The 17,134-nt window shown below is 48.3% G+C and overlaps 1 protein-coding gene across 6 annotated transcripts in view; it reads right to left on the reverse strand.

Annotated features, from left to right (window-relative positions):
- Positions 1–17,134, reverse strand: part of ZHX3 (zinc fingers and homeoboxes 3) — a 46,751-nt gene that overhangs the window by 6,344 nt on the left and 23,273 nt on the right. For 3 of the 6 annotated variants that reach the window (XM_014254173.2, XM_014254178.2, XM_088064698.1), the window contains one exon: positions 516–3,423. In XM_014254173.2, the coding sequence (XP_014109648.1) occupies positions 516–3,273 (2,758 nt within the window). In that variant the 5' untranslated portion in view covers positions 3,274–3,423. Of the gene's footprint in view, positions 1–515; positions 3,424–4,804; positions 5,002–10,833; positions 11,030–17,134 lie in introns of those variants that run through there. The other 3 variants (XM_014254177.2, XM_014254175.2, XM_005524898.3) reach the window with 3 other exon arrangements.

The raw sequence follows: 17,134 nt of genomic DNA on the forward strand, positions 1-17,134 counted from the left end.
CTTTGCAGCCTCCACCTTCACCACCTGAGCCTTTCTCCACACCAAAGAAGGATGTGCACATCTGGAAAGCAGGAGAGAGGCAGGCAGGGCTGTGTCTGCTGCTGGAGGTCAGGCAAGGACATGGAAGGAACCAGCGGCACAGGACAAGAAGCCAGGCCCCTTTCTTCCCAAATAAATAAATAAATCAATCCATGGGCCATCTTCCCACAGGGCAGGCAGAATGACCGGACACTCCTAAAGTTTTACTCCAGTTTGAAATAAAGCCCGGATTTGGCTTCTGAGAGGTGCCAGCACGCAGTGACCAAGGCAGGAAAGGGCAGGCAGGCAGTAGCACTCGTGTCGTCCTGCCAGACCCTCCTCACTCCCCTTCCTTCGTGCCTTTCTTTCACAGACCGAGCTCCTCACCACTTCCTCAGTTAAAGCTCAAACACTAACCCCTTCGCTGCTTCCCAAACCGGAGAGGCCCAGTGCCCCGTGCCACCCCGAGCCCTCCCACGCCGAGGCAGGGGCCTTACCCAGCCCTGTGGCGGGCGGTGGGCCGGGGGCGTCGGGGGTCCCGGCGCTGCCCTCCCGGCCGCCCGGCTCCCACGCCTCGCTGCTCTCCGACGCCTCCGCGCCGGCTTCGCACGGCCCTTTCCGGCTGCCGGCAGCCTCGGGGCCGCAGCCCCTGCCCTCCTCCTCAGCCTTCACCGCAAACCACACCTTGAGCTGCTGGGCGCCGAGGCGGGCGCGCTCGCAGAGGCCGGGCACGTCCTCCTCCCGCAGCCCCTTGTGCTTCTCGTAGTAGTCCTCGAGCACCTCCCGGCCGGCGGGGCTGACCTCCACCAGCCCCGGGGGGAAAACCCCCCGCCGGTAGTTCTCATACCACTTCAGCTGCCCGTTCTTGTAGCCATAGCGGCTGTCCCCGAACCAGCGAATGACCTCGGCCCGCGGCAGGCCCGTCTGGGACACGATGGCGTCATACTCCTGGTTCGTGGGGCGCTGGGTCTGCACGAACATTTGCTTCAGCAGATGCCGCTGCTGGGCCGTTTTTTTGAAGTTCAGTTTGGTTTTGGGAGGGGTGGGCGGCCGGCTGGAGCTGCCGTCCCCCTTTTCATTTGCGCCGGTCCCCGGTACCTCGATTTTGCCGTTGGACTCGGTCACTCGCAGGTTTTTCAGGTTGATTTTGATGGGACTCACCTTCCGCTCCGCCGAGTTGGGGTTGCTGCCGGAGGCATCCACTGAGCCGTTTTCACTCGTGGCCCTCTGCTCATCCGAGGAGTCTTCCCCTTCCCCGCCGCCATTCTCTGCCTCTTCCTCCTCCTGTTGAGCCACCTCCTCCAGTTTCTTATTCTCCTCCGTCACCTTCTTCTTCCTCCTCTCCGAGAACCAGCTGTCGATCTCCCTCCGTGTCATCTTCGTTTCCCCCCTCAGGCGGTTCACCTCTTCCTCCGCAGGAAGGGGATTTTGGGCAAAACTGCTCTCCAGGGCCTTCAGCTGCTCGGGCGCTCGCTCCTTGTACTTGGTTGGGGTGAAGTCGGGTGCCTGGTGCCACGACTGCCGCCGTGGTGGGTGGTGAGGAGCCGGCGTGGCCGCCGCCGCCGCAGGACCCAGCTCGGCTCCTCTGGGTGGGACGTCAAAGGTGATTTCGGGCAGGGAATCAAGAGCACTCTCTCCAGGGAAGATGGCCCGGCCACCTCTCACATTCCTGTAGTGGTACCTCCTGTCGCTGAACCATTTTCGGATCTCCTTGGTGGACAAGCCCGTGATCTTTGTCAGCCGCTCGACTTCAGCCTGGCCAGGGAACTGGTTTCTGCAGAAGCTGCCTTTGAGGGCTGAGAGCTGCTCGTGGGACTTCTTGTTTTTGTAGACGTTGGGATCCAGGAAGGTCTGCGAGGAGATGGCAGGGCAGGCAGTGAGCAGGGACTGGGCGCTGTTGACCACCTTGACCCCTGATGTGTTGCTGGAGCTCACGGTGCTGTGCTGCGCCGCCGGCTGCGACTTGGGGACAGAAGTCACTGCCAAGGTGAAGGAGGAGCTGGTGCCCTTCAGCCCGTTTGCCATGATGGGCTGCGTGACCAGTAGCCCCCCTGTCCCCTCTGGCTGCCCCACCACGTGGCCTGGTAAAGTTGCCTGGATAAGATGGGGAACAGTCCCAGGATTTGCAACCAGGGGCGTGTTCAACACAGTAATGGTGGGTTGTGGCACAGACTGAATAACAGTGTTGAACATCTTCTTCCTGGCATCTTCAATCTCCTCTGGTGACCAGCTGATGCCCTGCTTCAGCCTCTGGGCAGTGAACCAGATCTTCAGCTGCTCTTCTGGGTACTTGGTCACCACGGTCAAGTAGCAGAGCTCAGCTTTGGTGGGGTAGGGGAACTTGTTGAAAGAGTTTTTCAGGAAGCTGTTGGAGTCCATGGCAGCATTGTATGTGGGAATGCTGCTCAGTGGGATCATCACCTTGGGAAGGGACTTGGATGTAGGGAGCTGCTGATGCAACGGGGGCTGCTGCTGCAGCGACACAAGTTGTGCAACACCCGCCTGCAGAACAGGCACGTTTCCTATGATGGAGCCATTCACTATGTGGGATGACTTTGTTGAACTTGCAGTGGGCTGGCTGACTGGCACGGACCCATTTGGGAATGAATGTTCTCCATCCTTCACCTCTGACTCACCGCCCAACTGACTCGACACATTCTCCTTCAGTGTGTGTATTTTTTTGGCCTCGGGTTTACCCTTCATTATCTTCATGATAGGGGTTTTGGTAATGATAATTTCAGACTGGCCATCTGCCCCTTCCTCAGGGACCTCTCCCTGCAGCTCATGGCTGCTGGTGGCCTCACAGAGACTTTGCTCCACGGTTGTACGACTGTCCTGCTTCACCAGCCTCCAGACAAAGCTGGTCTCGCCGGCGTGCGACTCGGCGTTGTGGTGCGAGAGCCCTTCGTGGCTGTTGGCCAGGAAGCTGCACCCGACACACGCGAACGCGGGGTCTTTGCTAAAGTCTGAGTGCTCAGAGTCCAAGTGCCCGAAGAACTGGTGAAGGTCTTGAGATCCAAAGTCACAAGGCTTGCAGATATAAGTGTCACCGTCGGCAATGCCGCGGTGCCCGTTGGACAGAGCTCCATTGTTACTGGTGCTGGCCCCAGCATCACTCGCTGCTGGTCCTTCTGCAGGAGCCTCTGGTTGTGTTCCTTCACGATCATCTTCTCCAGCATCCTGTTCGGTCTCCTGAAGCACCAGTGTTTTTACTGGTATCATGCAGGGAGTTGTGGATTTCCTTTTGCTAGCCATTGCTACAATTGATCCAGAGGACTATTTTTCTTTCATTTAAATGAAATTCAAATTTAGAAAGCGCTATTGCAAGTGCTCTGTGGTCCAGATTCCAGCAAGCTCATGATGTCCCAAGGAGCTGTTGACAAATGTTCATATTTGCCACTGAACCTAAGGATAAGGAGAGGGAAGAGGGGTTAGTTCCCTTGGTATTAGACAAAGCATGACTGCTCTGGTATTTAACTACTTCATTCAAAAAATAATTTTTCTTTTTTCATTGAAAAAAAATCTAACTTGACCTTGGATTTACTGTATTTTCACACCTAGACCTGTGAACTGTCTGTTTCAAACCCAACACACAAGCATGCCACTTTTACAGCCCACATCAAATTCTCATTTAAGGAGGAAAACCACTGAATTTGCCCCTCGTTCTGCCCTGTCAAGACCAATCCTTGGTGTTTCAGCAGGGAGAGCAGTCCCTAGGCTCCCTGTGTGCCCAGGTCCCAGCTCAGCCTCATGCAGGAGGTGACACCAGGCAGGCTCACCTGGGAAAGCTGCCTGCTTTCCATCACAAAAAAAGCATGAAAAATCCACATATTCCCCACAGATCATTTCAATTTCTTCAAAATCAGCATTTTCCATCCATACCATTGGGAAGTTTCTCACCAGCTCAGAGCACTGTGCCTATGCCAAGAGTCTCTGCAGACACCCAGAGCTGCTGCAGGGGGCGAGGAGGATGAGGTATTTTAGCCCTTCATGCTCAGCAAGCCTGCAAAGCATTTGGGAGATGCCCTTCCCATCCTGTGGACACTTCATCACTGTTCCAACAACATCTGTGAGTCCTTGTCTGGAGCCGCAAGACAAGGTAAGGGCCCCAAGGCTCAGGAGCAGCATCACAATGTTCCTGGCTCCCAGCCTTTCCCTCCCACCACTCAGCAGCTTTTGGCAGCCACACCACCTAGTGCACTGGGGTATTCCCTAACAAAGTGTAATTTCTCCTCAGTGTGAGCCCATCTTGCTGGGATTGCTCTAGCCAGAGATTTGTTACATTTAAAACCAAAACCAAACAAAAATAAGCAAAACCCAACCAAGCTATCGACAATGACTTTTTTGCTTTATTTTTTCTTTTCCTCCTCTGAAGCTAAAGCAGAGCTTGAAGTGCTCCAGCCCCTGGAAGGCCAGGGCTGGCTGAGGCATTAGCCACAACCTTATTCCTGGCCTGATGGAGCTTTCCCACTTGCACAGCAAATGCTCTGTGCCTGAGATCATGACCCCAGGGCAGTAAAGCTGCTGTAGCTGGCACCAGCAGTCATTTGCCTGGTGACACTCCTCTGTCAACCTTTTCTACAACAACTCTGCTTTTTTTTTTCCTCTTCAGCAGAGGGATAAAATGGTATTTTTCCAGACTGCAAGGTCACTTGGAAGCATATGGATGCACTGATTCATATTACAAAGACTGTGCCAGATTTCCCTGAGATTTACAGTAACAGCAACTGAGCTTTATAAAAACACTCATAAAAACTTGAACTTAAAAAAAAAAAAAAAGACTTACCATCCTATGAGATGACTCACAGAGGTAATTCCTATCAGTTACAGCAGTTGTGCACCAGCAGCTTTCTCAGAGCAGATATTTGGAGCTGATCTCATGCACTGAGAAATGCAGATCAGGCAAATGGTTTGGTGGTGCTTATGCAATACCTCCTGTGCTTAGTTTTCTTGGTAGTTTTTAGAACAGAGGAATGAAAGATCCTCATGCAAAAAAAAAGAAAAAAAATTCAAATGAAGGAAGTTCAATTTCAAATGACCTCCCTAACTTTATTAGATTTTTTTTTTTTTTTTAAAAGCTTGTTCTGAAAGCTGACATCATTTTTTCCAAACAGGAGAGCCTGGATGGCTGGCTCTGGCCTCAGCAACTCTCAGGCACCGTTTGAAAGACTGACGGGAAAACGTAACTTCCCGTTAATGTGGGCTGATCTGAGATTACAAAACAGTCCTGTAAATAGTGTTAGTCATCACTGAACTTGGCATCAGAAAAGACTGCTTGCTATGCTAAGGCATCATGAAGAGCTAGAAGTTATAACTTTAAAAAAAAAAGAAATGTAAATAAAACGGGTTTGAAAGTGAGCTGGATTTAGACAGTGTGGACTGCACATCTCAATACCTGCTTTATGTCACTCTCATCCCACCTTCTCATGGTTAGCCCTGCCCTCTGCAGAGGGCCAGAAAGTTATTCATTAACATTAGCAAGTGGAATATTTGGATGATTATGAATGAGCTGTGCTATTCAGAGGGGAACAGCATCCATTTGACACCAATCCCAAGATCCTCATTTTTGATGCTAAGTTAAACATTACACAGTCTAGCAGGCTGTGATGACCTTTCCAAGTCGAGTCAATTAGGGAAAAAGCATAAGATCAACCTGAAGGCTACAAAATACAGTTTTAAAGGCTGAGAGGAGTTTCATGTCAGGAAAGCAATGCTAAAAGGGAATACTTTTTTTCATTTTATCCTGCAGCTTTAACACAGGGAGAAGCTGCTGGGCCCTCTGTGAGCTTTTTTCTTTCCAGCAAACCCCAGAGTGTCCATTACTGAGACAGCTCCAGTCCCTAACAGATCTGACCCAGTGTTTATGGAGTCTCCAGATATCAAAAAGACGATTTTTATCTCTCAACAGAGTAAATTTGATACAAAGCAACGGCGACACACAAAGACCCCCATTGTGCCACGTTAACAAAGTGCCTCTCCCGAGCACTCCATCGCTATTATTTTGGGTAAATGTGAATGGCCTGACCCACCTACAGAGAACCTAAAAGCTCTGCATTTCATTTACCAGCACATTTGCATCAAACTCTCTGCTCTCTCCAACAACTTTCCTTAAAAATGCAATCAAAGCAGCCCCAGCCACCACAGCTCTCCTGCGGGGCTCCAATATTAATGCCACCTGAGAACACAGATTGCAAATTTTAGCTGGAAGTGAATCACAGTGGCAATTTACTGGGGGAAAAAAAAATTAACCAAGTGTACTGTTTGTCCATTTCATTTCCATGGAACAGTTGCATAACCACATGTTGGGAGCATGTTTTATTCACTGCTCACCTTCTGGAATGCACTTAATACTTTAATACACCACTAATATATAACAAAATGGATAATTCACTGGTGTCTCCCTCATTAAAGTAAGTGAGACTGTTCCAATGGATAGAGTAAATTAATGGCAGCAAAAATAATCAATTGAAAAAGACCCTTACAACTGATCTCAGTGTATATATCACCACTGCAGATGCCTCACACCCATCTGCACAGCCACGAGTGAAGAACTCTATTTCCTGTGTATTATTTTATGATTGGAACTGGAACAAAGAGACAAAGCTAAATGGAAGAGCTACCTGGAGCCAGGAAGACAAAGTTATTGTACTTAAATTAATGGTTTCTATTTCATTTGTACCTGTTAATTTCATTGTGAGGTAGCAGAGTAAGCAGGTCAAATGTCCAGTACACCTAAACCATCCCTGCTGCTGGAAATTTAAGGGTAAACTGACTTAAAGCAGAGTAAAACAGTTTTTTTCCCAGTGATGCTCACAGAAACTAAGGCTGGAGGGAAAGGTGGCAGTTCCAGGTACAAAACCAACCCTCTGCAGAGCAGCTTTGCCTCTGCTGAGGGAAACAATGCCCAGACCAGTCACAGTGAGCTCTGCAATAGCAGAAAATTTACTTCTGCAGCGATTAACAAAGGGAGGTTTCGAAATCTGCACTGCTGAGTATGAACTTTCAGCTTTTTCCAGCTTGGCTGGATATAACTGGTTTGGTTTTAAATGTTTCACTGAATTAACGAGTTGGGTTGTTAATACAAAACATTCACTGCGTGCAGTGCCAAGGTCCCCAGTTAGAAGATTAATTTTTTGTGACCTTTTGCAAACCTCGCCTAGAAACAGCAACCAGAAAACCCAGCAGGCAGCAGCACCAGCCAGGACATGGCAGCTCCAGCCCCACTGCCCAGGCACAGGAACACAGGGATAGCTGCCCTCCCCTGCCCCCAGCCCTGCCAGCTCCTGGCTGCCAGCGCTGACACCAGGGACAAAACTCCATGGGGACACAAAGGATGGCTGCATGTTCTCTGGGCTCTGGGGCTCTGCTGAGGAGGGAATGCTCCGTTAAAATAAAATTAAATTAATAAAAAATTAGATTTTGAAAAATCAGCACCAAAATAGAAGTAAAATAACAGTTTTCTCAACACTTTCAGTGCCTGCTAGGCAGACAGACAGGCTCCCCAGGTCAAAGTTAATGTTTCTGTCTCATATGGAGCCAAGCACAATATTGGCACTTTAAATAAAAGCAGTTTGTTGTTAAGTTGAAGCTCCGCAGGCCCCAGCTGATAGCATCATCCGAAGGGAAAGAGAAGAAGAAATCAAAGGAGGAAAAAAACTTGATGTTCTTGAGTTTTTGCCTCTCCCCTTCAGGCTCTACCTCCAGCCAGGGTCAGAAGCTGCAGTGCTGTCTTCGGGAGTTCCAGATGACTTCCCAGTCACGCTGTAATTAACCAGATCATTAAATAAATGATCCCTGTGGCCAGCACCATCAACCCAAACCTGAGGGCTGAGCCCCCACAAACATCCCACTGTGTTTGACAGCAGATCCCCCCAGCATGACAGGCACACAGTTTGTCCTTGGAGCCAGCTCAGCAGCCTGGGACTGGGTGCATTTACCGTGGTGCTGGGGAAGGGAGGATAAGCAGGTCCATGTATTTGGGGTAAAGACCCATGGCCACCGTGTTGCCAGCCAGGGCAGTCCTGGGATTCTTCCTCTTTGGCTGGGCATTAACGTTCCTTCTGCTGTTGCAGTCCATTCATGAGAGGTCATGTAGGAGTTTCACCAGTTTGAATTATTTATGGCTGAAACATGCCCAGTGGGGGCTGCTGCTAATCCATCCCTGGGACATCCCAGCAAAGACCTCTCCAAGTCATATCCCTGTAATTCGATACAGACAGGCACAGCCAGCAGGGACACATCACCTCTCCAGAGGAACTTCCAAGGTGTGGGTGGGATCTCTCTGCCAGCCATACCAGCATGGCTCTGAAGGAGGAGAAAGGGTAAGATCTGGCAGGGCTGAGCTGCTCTGTTCCCACTCTGCAGTTGTGCATCCCATCCCAGCTAGATGAGTCCAGCATCCTCCCCGAGTAACTCTGCAAAGGCTGCAGCTGTGAGGAAGTCACAGGATGGGAACATCTCCAGCAGCCTAAAAATGCCAGCAGCAGAGCATCACCCTGGCTGCTGGCACACATCCCCATGCCATGCCCTTGCACCTGGAAGTAGCATCTGCCACCCAAAGCCTGGTTCATAACCCAGACCAAAGTCGTGACACACTTAATTCTTTTGGGGTTTAACCCCATTCAGGACTGCAAGCTCACCAATGAGCAATTAGTGAGATTTTCCCCTCCAGAGCAGACTGATACTACACTAACTCTGCAAGCACTCAATCCTCAGGTGATCCTAACACGAACAAGCAGAGCCACCAGCAATACAATAACCACAGCCCCAGAGAGGCCACGCTGGCAAGAAAAGCTCTTCACATCTTATTATTTCACGCTGCACAAATGTACAAACGCACGCACAAACTTCAGCAGTTTTGAGCTTCAAGCAGCATCACAGTCAACGTTTGTACTAAGGAACAATTTCTCTTTATGCCAACTGGTCAGGGTGCTTTGTAGCTTAAGCCTGGCTTTGAAACCACGGGTACAGTCTAAATGCAGTGGGAGCCGGTTGACCGAACAATCGTATTCATTCTCCATTCCTTGGCAGGCCTAGAGCAGAAAAGCGTCTTTTCCATTTAGACCAGTTAAACAGAGCTATTCATTAAAATTTCACCCTTCTCTGAACTGCTGGACTTCTCCATTAAAAACCTGCCTTTAAGAGAAGCCCTCTCCCCTCTGCCCCACAGGGCTCCTCATCCCCCTGTCTCAAGTAGCCACCCATTTCCGAGCTGTGTGTTTGGATTGCTCTTGTGCTGTAACAGCAGCACCTCTCCTGTGTGTTGGTATCTGGGCAGAGGCTGCCTCAGCACTTGGGGACTAAGGGCAATTATCTCTGCTTTCCTTTTATTTTTATTTTTTTTTCCCCAGACAAGCACAAAACTGAACAAGATGGAAGGTTAGAAAGAGCCAGCTGAAACAGAACACGATTAGAGTATAAAAATAGGTCACTGGGATAATATAACCTTTAGACTATTGGCAATGTGCCCCCCTTAGAGACAAGCCTGTGTGCTATATTTCAGGAGAATGTGAGGAATAAAAAACAACCACCACGACACACATCAAAACAAAACCACTGATCATCCCTCGGAGCTTTGCGTGCTTCTGTTTGAACATCACTAACATTAATTCACTCCTTTTCCTCTGCCCTCATCCATTTGATTGAGCACAAAATAAATGTTATGTAATCATACCATTAACATCTTCCAAAAAAGTAATAATCTCTTTTGGCACAGAGGCTTCATTACAGATTTGCTCCGCATTGCACTACCTTAGCAGGGTTCACAGTTGCAGCATCCCAGGGACCCACCTCCATAGCTTCAATCCTCACATTTTATCCAGGCTGCAAATCATTCTCAGCATTCCCCCAAAGCAAAAGGCCCAACAGACAGATAAGCACATCTCGACAGAGCCAGCTCTGAGGTTAGCACTACCAGCAGAGGACACCAGATAGCATTAATGGAGCTTCAAGTACTCCCTCAGCTCATCAGTATCTGGGTGTCCCATCACCTCACACTCAGCTGGTGACTACCAGCAGCTTGGTTTGTGCCTGGACAGGACAGTATGACCATGCTTGTAAACACACTGGAAGGTCCCATTTGAGCCCCTCATGCTTTCTCTAGGATGTTTAGTCTTTGCTTGCATTGTCAGGGCTTTGTTTGTGATTTGATCTGAAACACAGGCACCTCAAACAGCCCCTCACACGTCTGTTATATCCTGCCATGCCACCTTCAGATGTGCCACACGTCTCATGATCCCACCCTCAGAGCTCCTTGTCAAGCATCACCATTTCAGTAGGACAAGCCCAGCTCTGGCAGATGCAGCCCTTCAGAATGTATGTGAAGATGAATAGGTTACACCTAAAATACACTTTGTGTTTTTATTATCTGAAATTGCTGAACTGGCTCAAAGACAAAAATCTACTGGGGAGCTCAGAACAATGAATACCAGAGGTAGAACTTTGTCCATGTCAAATTTCCGACAACGATATTTGAGACTTTTAAATCAGCAGGGAAAGCTGAGCTGGTGAGGAGCCCACAGAGCCACAGCCCCACTGTGCTCTCAGTGCTGCTACAGCCTGCCCCTTCCCAAGGAATCATCTTGGGGATCCCACCTTTCTGATGTACCCCTGCTCCCAGCCCCACTGCCAGGCTTGCATAGCACTTCCATACGGGTGACCTTAATCGAGGGGCCATCACCCCAAATTTGGGAACCACAGCCCTAATGCCAGCACAACATTTACTATTAAAAGAAAACCAGTGTCAGCTTTTATACCAGCACCAAAATGATCCCACTGCAGACACAAACCCAAAAGCCTGTCACACAGGTTTCTCACCGAGCATCCAAGTCCCCTGTGGAACGGAGAACCGCTTGCTGAAGCCAGGCTGATCACCAGTTACCGAGCAGCCGCGTAAGGGACAGACCCGCAGCAATTCCAGGGAAGTAAAGAGTGCCCAGAGCTTTAAAACAAGATGTGGGTGGGAAGGACTAAACCAAGCTACGAAACAGTACCAGAGGCGCTGGAGCTGATCATCTGCAGCACAGCCTGATGACTACAAGTGCTGCAGCCCCTTCCCAGCTGAGCATTTTTGGATTACTTCATCCCCGTGCCCTTTTGCAATACGCAGCTTTGAGAGCTGCGTTACGTCCTGGCTCAGCCTCATCTCCCATTCCTCCACTTACAGTTGCTATAACCAAAAAGAAAACTGCAAGATACTTTGTCTGAAAGCAAAGAAACAGGGTTTGACAGGTTGGGATCGTGGATTATTTTTTTCCATCCCCATGGATTCTGCCTCAGAGTCGTCCTTTCAAACCTTGCGCGCACCCGATGGCTTTTGCAGCTTATTGAGCCCGCTGGTTTATGGCAATGTTTTTCTGCTCACTGAACTGGCTCATTCTTTCAGCAGAACAAACTGTTCCACGTTGAGGCAGGAGTTGGCTGTGTTTTAACAAAGGATTTTTCCCTTCTGACAGTGTTTTGCAAAAGACCCAAAAAAAGGAGTTTGGAGCCAAGTTACAAAAGGTCAGGAGAGGCGAGTCAAGCACTGGGTGTAGTTCCTGTATGTCACAGCCAGACAAGGAAATGGGTGGGGAGAAAAGGAATGGCACTTTGAGCTGCAATAATATGTATAAAGTGATATTAATGAGGAATGGGCTTTTAAATGAGGATGACAAGCATGCAGGCACTGTAATTTTTGCTGTACAACAGCAGGCTTGTTAGGTAGGCTGAGGCCTCCACAATCATTTATCCATGTGAAGCATGCATTTGAGAGAGTTCAAGTAGCACTAGGAGTGAGAAAAAGGCAGTCTTATTTGCTTCCCCTCCCCAAGCTGATTTCAAGGAGCTACCGCACTCTCATCTCCCGTCAGCCAAATGAATATTCAAAAGGCTTTTGCCAAGCCAGCGCCAGTCAATCAGGGAAACAATGCTGCAGGGGAAAAAACGCCTGGGCTGAGAAACCTGTGTGAGACAGGCACCTTGTTCCTCACCATGGCTCTGCTTTGGCATCCAAACCTTTAATGTGGTGCACGGTGCTCCTGCCAGGTCTGCTGCTCTGCCTGCTCCATCCCTGCCACCCCACAGGACAGCAGGGCTACAGCAGAGCTGCTGGACGGAGGATGAGCATCCCGAGCCAGGGTGCTGAGAGCGGGGAAAGATCCCAGGATTGTGGTCCAGCAGCACAGCCCTCCTGAGCGAGCTGGTGGTGGATGTTCTCTCTTCTGCTACAAATGTTTTCTGCATGGGATGGGCAGGTTCCTGGTGAGGCCTCAGCCCCTGCTCGGCAGCAGCAGCTGGTAGGAATTGGGTCTTTCTGCTCTGTGCACTGTACATGGACAAGCCAAGATGGACAACTCTGGCCTTGCAGATGTTGGAGGAAGGAGGGAGCCAAGGGGATCTGCGAGGTTGACAGTATGTCATGGCCTAATACTCAAGCTTTTCCAGGCCTCAGAGGATCCCTGAATAGAAAGAAACCACCCACCACTGGAACACAGCCACTTTTGTGGCTGGAAGGGGCAGATGTTCAACCCCATACAACAATGCAACACAACAGTTGAGGCTGTAAGTGAAGAATGCTGCATCCACTTAAAACTGAAGAGGGAAATTAGGGACACCATCTAATTCTAGAACTACCATTTGGTCCTGGTACTTAAAGTTCACATACCTACTCTGCAAGAGTGGCACAGGGTTTTCTTGCATTGCCTTAAATAGGCAATATCCTGGATTAAAGCACTGAACCACAAGAACTTCAGAAGCATATGGTTAGACTGGCAAGTGCTCAGCTCCTTCTGCTGGAACACCAGTTCCCAAGTAAGTTCAGTTCCTTTTTAGCACCTACATAAGTGACAGACTTCAGAAGTCCCAACTGGACAGCACAGGACACGCCCTGCTGGCATAGAGAAGGGCAGACCATTGAGAGCTCAGTATCTCTGACAACCAAACCCTTTGCTGAGAGGAACCTGGGGAGAAGCTGCATTTCAGAAATCCTGCTCACCACAGCCAGCATTAAACCCTACACCACTCAATTGCCAAGAAGAGCTTGGCATGGAGAACAACACCGTCCCTAGCACCACACCCTCATTCACTGACCCCCAAGAGTTCCCATGCAACAACCTTCTCCCTTTCTCTGAAACACTCACCATGTCTTTTAGGATTAATAGCAAGAGAAAAATGGATTTCAGACTTGATTTATCTCTGGGCAAAATCTGGACATCTGGATCACAGTCATTTGCTCCCTGGTTAGAAACTGTATTTGTTCAAAACCATTTGTCAAGACAGTCTGGACAGAACTCAGAGACACAGAACAAAGTTCAAGGGTTATTTGTGATATGAACCGTGCCAGTCAGGACTCTCCTCTTCCTCCAGCTGTTTAGTGACACTTGGAATAGATTTGCGTTACTGGAGAGTCAATTATTTTTCAGTTGAAAACTCACCATCCTCTAGATCAGCTGTGAGCTAAAAGCATCCCAGTTATTTACTGCTGGAAGCTAAAGGAATTTCCTTACTCTCAGAAGACAGACATTTAAAATTAGTTTCAAGTTCAGTCATGATAAACAAATCACATTCTCCTCCCTTCCCTCTCCTATTTTATTTTGGTTTTGTTTTTTTTTTTAATTGGGTTTTTTGGGGGGTGGGGAGAGTGGGAATTGGTTGGTTGAGGTTTTTTTGGTTATTGTTTGTTTTTTCAATCAGCCTTTTCCTTAGCCGCTCTTTGCAAATCCTTATTTAAAAACTCATTCACAAGGATGCAGGGGAACTACAGACATCTTCTGAGAGAAAACAGCAAAGCCAGATCCCTGATTTCAGAGCTTTTCCTTTGACATTTGATTCCCTGAGAATCTCATTAAAAAGAAACAAACCACCATGTATTTAGGTTTTTTCCCACTTCCTACGAAGAGCAAAAGGTTGGGAACTGGGTTGGGGGCTCAGGACTTGAGCTCTCTGCTGAAAACCAAGATGAGCCCACTCCACCTACCCTGCCCAAAAGCTGGGGTTGCAAACAGCTCCCAGCAGACTGATGAAGAACACAAAAGGTGTTTTAAATCGATATGACAGTGCAACTAAAGGGTTTGGGGTTTTGGACTGAGTCCTGCAAGCCTGAATTCATGTTGATTTGTACCTTTGTACCTTGCAGAGCATAAGGCCTTGATACAAGGAGATTCTTTTAAAAAATTCAGGCGTGCTGGGAGAATTGCCTCCTTGCCATGTTTTAGTGAGTCTGTACATGAATTGCCAGCAATTACTAAGCTTCCACTCTGTATTCAAAGCTCTGTACAATGGAGTTTATTATTTTTAATCCTTTCAGACATCAATGTAGCAAACTTGACAGAGCTATTTGGAAGATTAAGATACAAACACCACCATATTATTCAATTTAGCTCCAACACTGAACACTTATTTCTGTAAAGAATCACAGCTAATACATTGCCAACTGCCAACAGAGACAAACACTTAAAGCTTTAAGTCACACTGCAGCATGGTCTTATAAATCAAATTTAAGATACAAGAAGAAGGAAATTACTATCATTATGCAAGTACAGCCCAATTACCACCAACCGATAGCAAACCTATCCTCAGGTTTTGGCCACAGGCTTCAAAAATCCACCCCTGGAAATGACAGCCCACTGAAATCCTCACTTTCTGCGCATGCAGCCAGGTGTGAACCTACCAGTACATCTCCAATAGCTGTATTAGATACTTTTCTAAGTATTTTGTATGTTCATAAGTGTGCAAAGAGACTTTGTTACCACCTCACCACCCCAGTTCACAGTGGGGAGCTCACTAATAGCTGCGCTATTTGCCAAATCAGAGCTGCAGACAGGTGACAAAGGGGAGTGATGAGAGAAAACAAAAAGGATTTGTGCCTGTTTTCTATCATTACAGTGCTCACAGGAGAACTGACTGCTGCATTTTGCCCTCCTGAAACCATCCCACCCTTCACAAAAAATTGCATGAACTTAGGTTAGATGGGGTGCAGAAGCAGCAAATGGGAACAACATCCTTCATGGAAATGAGGGAATGAAATGAAATGAGAGTCAATATTAAAAAAAAAAAAAAATCAGTTTGCCATACGAAGACTGTCATTTCCTCAGAGGTGACTTAACCTGAAGCCTTTGGAGAAAATCCATCTGTTGCAAATTTAAAATTTCCCAGTCCTTCAAATGAACATGGAAATGTTCTCATTGCAAAGTGTCCCATGAATAAGAGAAATATTTCTGGTTTATACCAAAGGCATCACGGACTATGTCATAACTTCAGCAAGACAAATCAAGAATCCTTCCTAGCTTTTCAGAAAAAATGAAGGGTGATCTCATTATAGCAGTCTAAAACATTCATTATCCTCATTAGGGTAAAGGGCACAGAAACATCATTAACTGTGTTTCATAGCACTAAGGAAACAGCAGGATAAAGTAAACTGCAGGGGTCAGCACAGGGGACAGTAAGGTGAAAACATCCATGCTGTGTCAGCAGGCAGCATGCAAACACAGGAATGGGGATGACCGACTGGTAATGCCATGATGGAGCATTTCATTTCTAGGCCAGCAGCCCAAATCACAGTCAGCTTAGGAGAACATAGTCCTCCAGGCACCTGCCCTCTTCTTTGGGCTAGGAGTGAACAGAGTTGGGAGCATTTTAATGATACTGCACCAAAATGACAGCGTGTCACACTGGGTAAGGCTCAGGACAGCGGGAACTCCCTCTGTGCACAAGCCCGTAACACCCGCCAGCAGAGGATTAAGGGAATAGATGCCTCCCATGTCAGGGCAGCCAGGGGACAGTGCTCACACTCTGCAGGACTCATCCCTGATCCGTCAGGAGCAGACATGTTTTGCAAAAAAACCAATTTCTCAGCTCCTCAGAGAAACCCCAGAGAGCAACACCCTTGTGATGAATTCCACAAGCTGTCACATTGAGCTGCTTCCCAAAGGGACAGCAGCGAGCAGCAGGGCTCCTTCACTGAGCTGGCCATGGATTACTGCTGTAACACTGCACACACATTCCAGGGATAGCTGGGAAAGTGGTTGGCAGCACTGTCCAAAGCACTGGAGAGCTGCATTGCCACCGCGTCTGGGGTTCTTCTGGACCGTCTGTTTTCACATCAAAAGCAATCAGCAACCATAAGGGCAACATGCAAAATTCACAGCCAGCTGTTCCTATCCATACCCTTCATCCTCTCCACTCTTCTAAAACCTGGCCCAAGTCTCATCACCTGCAAGTGCTGGTGAGTGCTGAGAAGCTGCTAGTGCAGGAGACACCCTCACTGTTTAAATGACTCAAGCTGCAATCTTGGGCAAGTACCATGGGATGGCAGCTCCCTGTCTGTGCCGTCTTCAGGTTACAGTCACTTGCCATCCCCCAGAGTACATCAGTGTTCTGAAACCATTCACCAGGGTTCAGCTCTATTAAGAAATTGCTGCCAGCCTCCTCCTTGATGCCTGGCATCTTCCCCACATCCCTCCCTTCCTCGGTCAGTAGTTATTTCCATGGCCTTTTAGAAGTTCCCAAGATACGTGTGCAAAGCCTCTCCTCAGAGCTCCAAGATCCTCCAACAGACAACCCTGAAGACTTTTAGAAGTCACACATCCATGTGATCTTCCACACATACCAGTCTGGAGCTCACTCTCCCCCACACATAGAGTGGCTTGAACCAACTAAAAGTCTCACAAGTTGGGGGAAAATCCACAGCCTTAAATGTTTCTTGGCCCAGCAGGAAGATCATACAAACCACAAGAGGGAAAAACAAGTGGGTTAGACAGCAGAAGTGCTTAATGATACCACATCCTGTACATTGAAAATTCAATTTCTTCCTTTTCACTAGTGTCAGGAGTGCTGTTCATGATGTTTTTACTCCTAGTTACAGCCAGACCTACCTGTAGCCCGAGATTTACAAACCGTGGTCTAGAAGCAGCCCCAGCCTGTTGCTGTGCCCTGGAGGCCACATGCTGCTGTGCAGCCTTGCAGCATCCCAGCCAGCAGAACAGTCAGTAACTCAGAATACCTTGAAGGAGAAGGAGGCTGGGGTTTTGGCTCTTGGGAAGAGAAGGATGGAGATGAAATCAAAGCATCTGTCCAAAATGGATGGATTTTTCCAGCTGCTGGGCCATGCCCCTTGCACAGGTGATAGAAATTTCATACA

Source organism: Pseudopodoces humilis, chromosome 19 (genome assembly GCF_049639895.1).
Source record: "Pseudopodoces humilis isolate 2021_Gansu_Grassland_sample_001 chromosome 19, ASM4963989v1, whole genome shotgun sequence".
Taxonomy (NCBI): Eukaryota; Metazoa; Chordata; class Aves; order Passeriformes; family Paridae; genus Pseudopodoces; species Pseudopodoces humilis.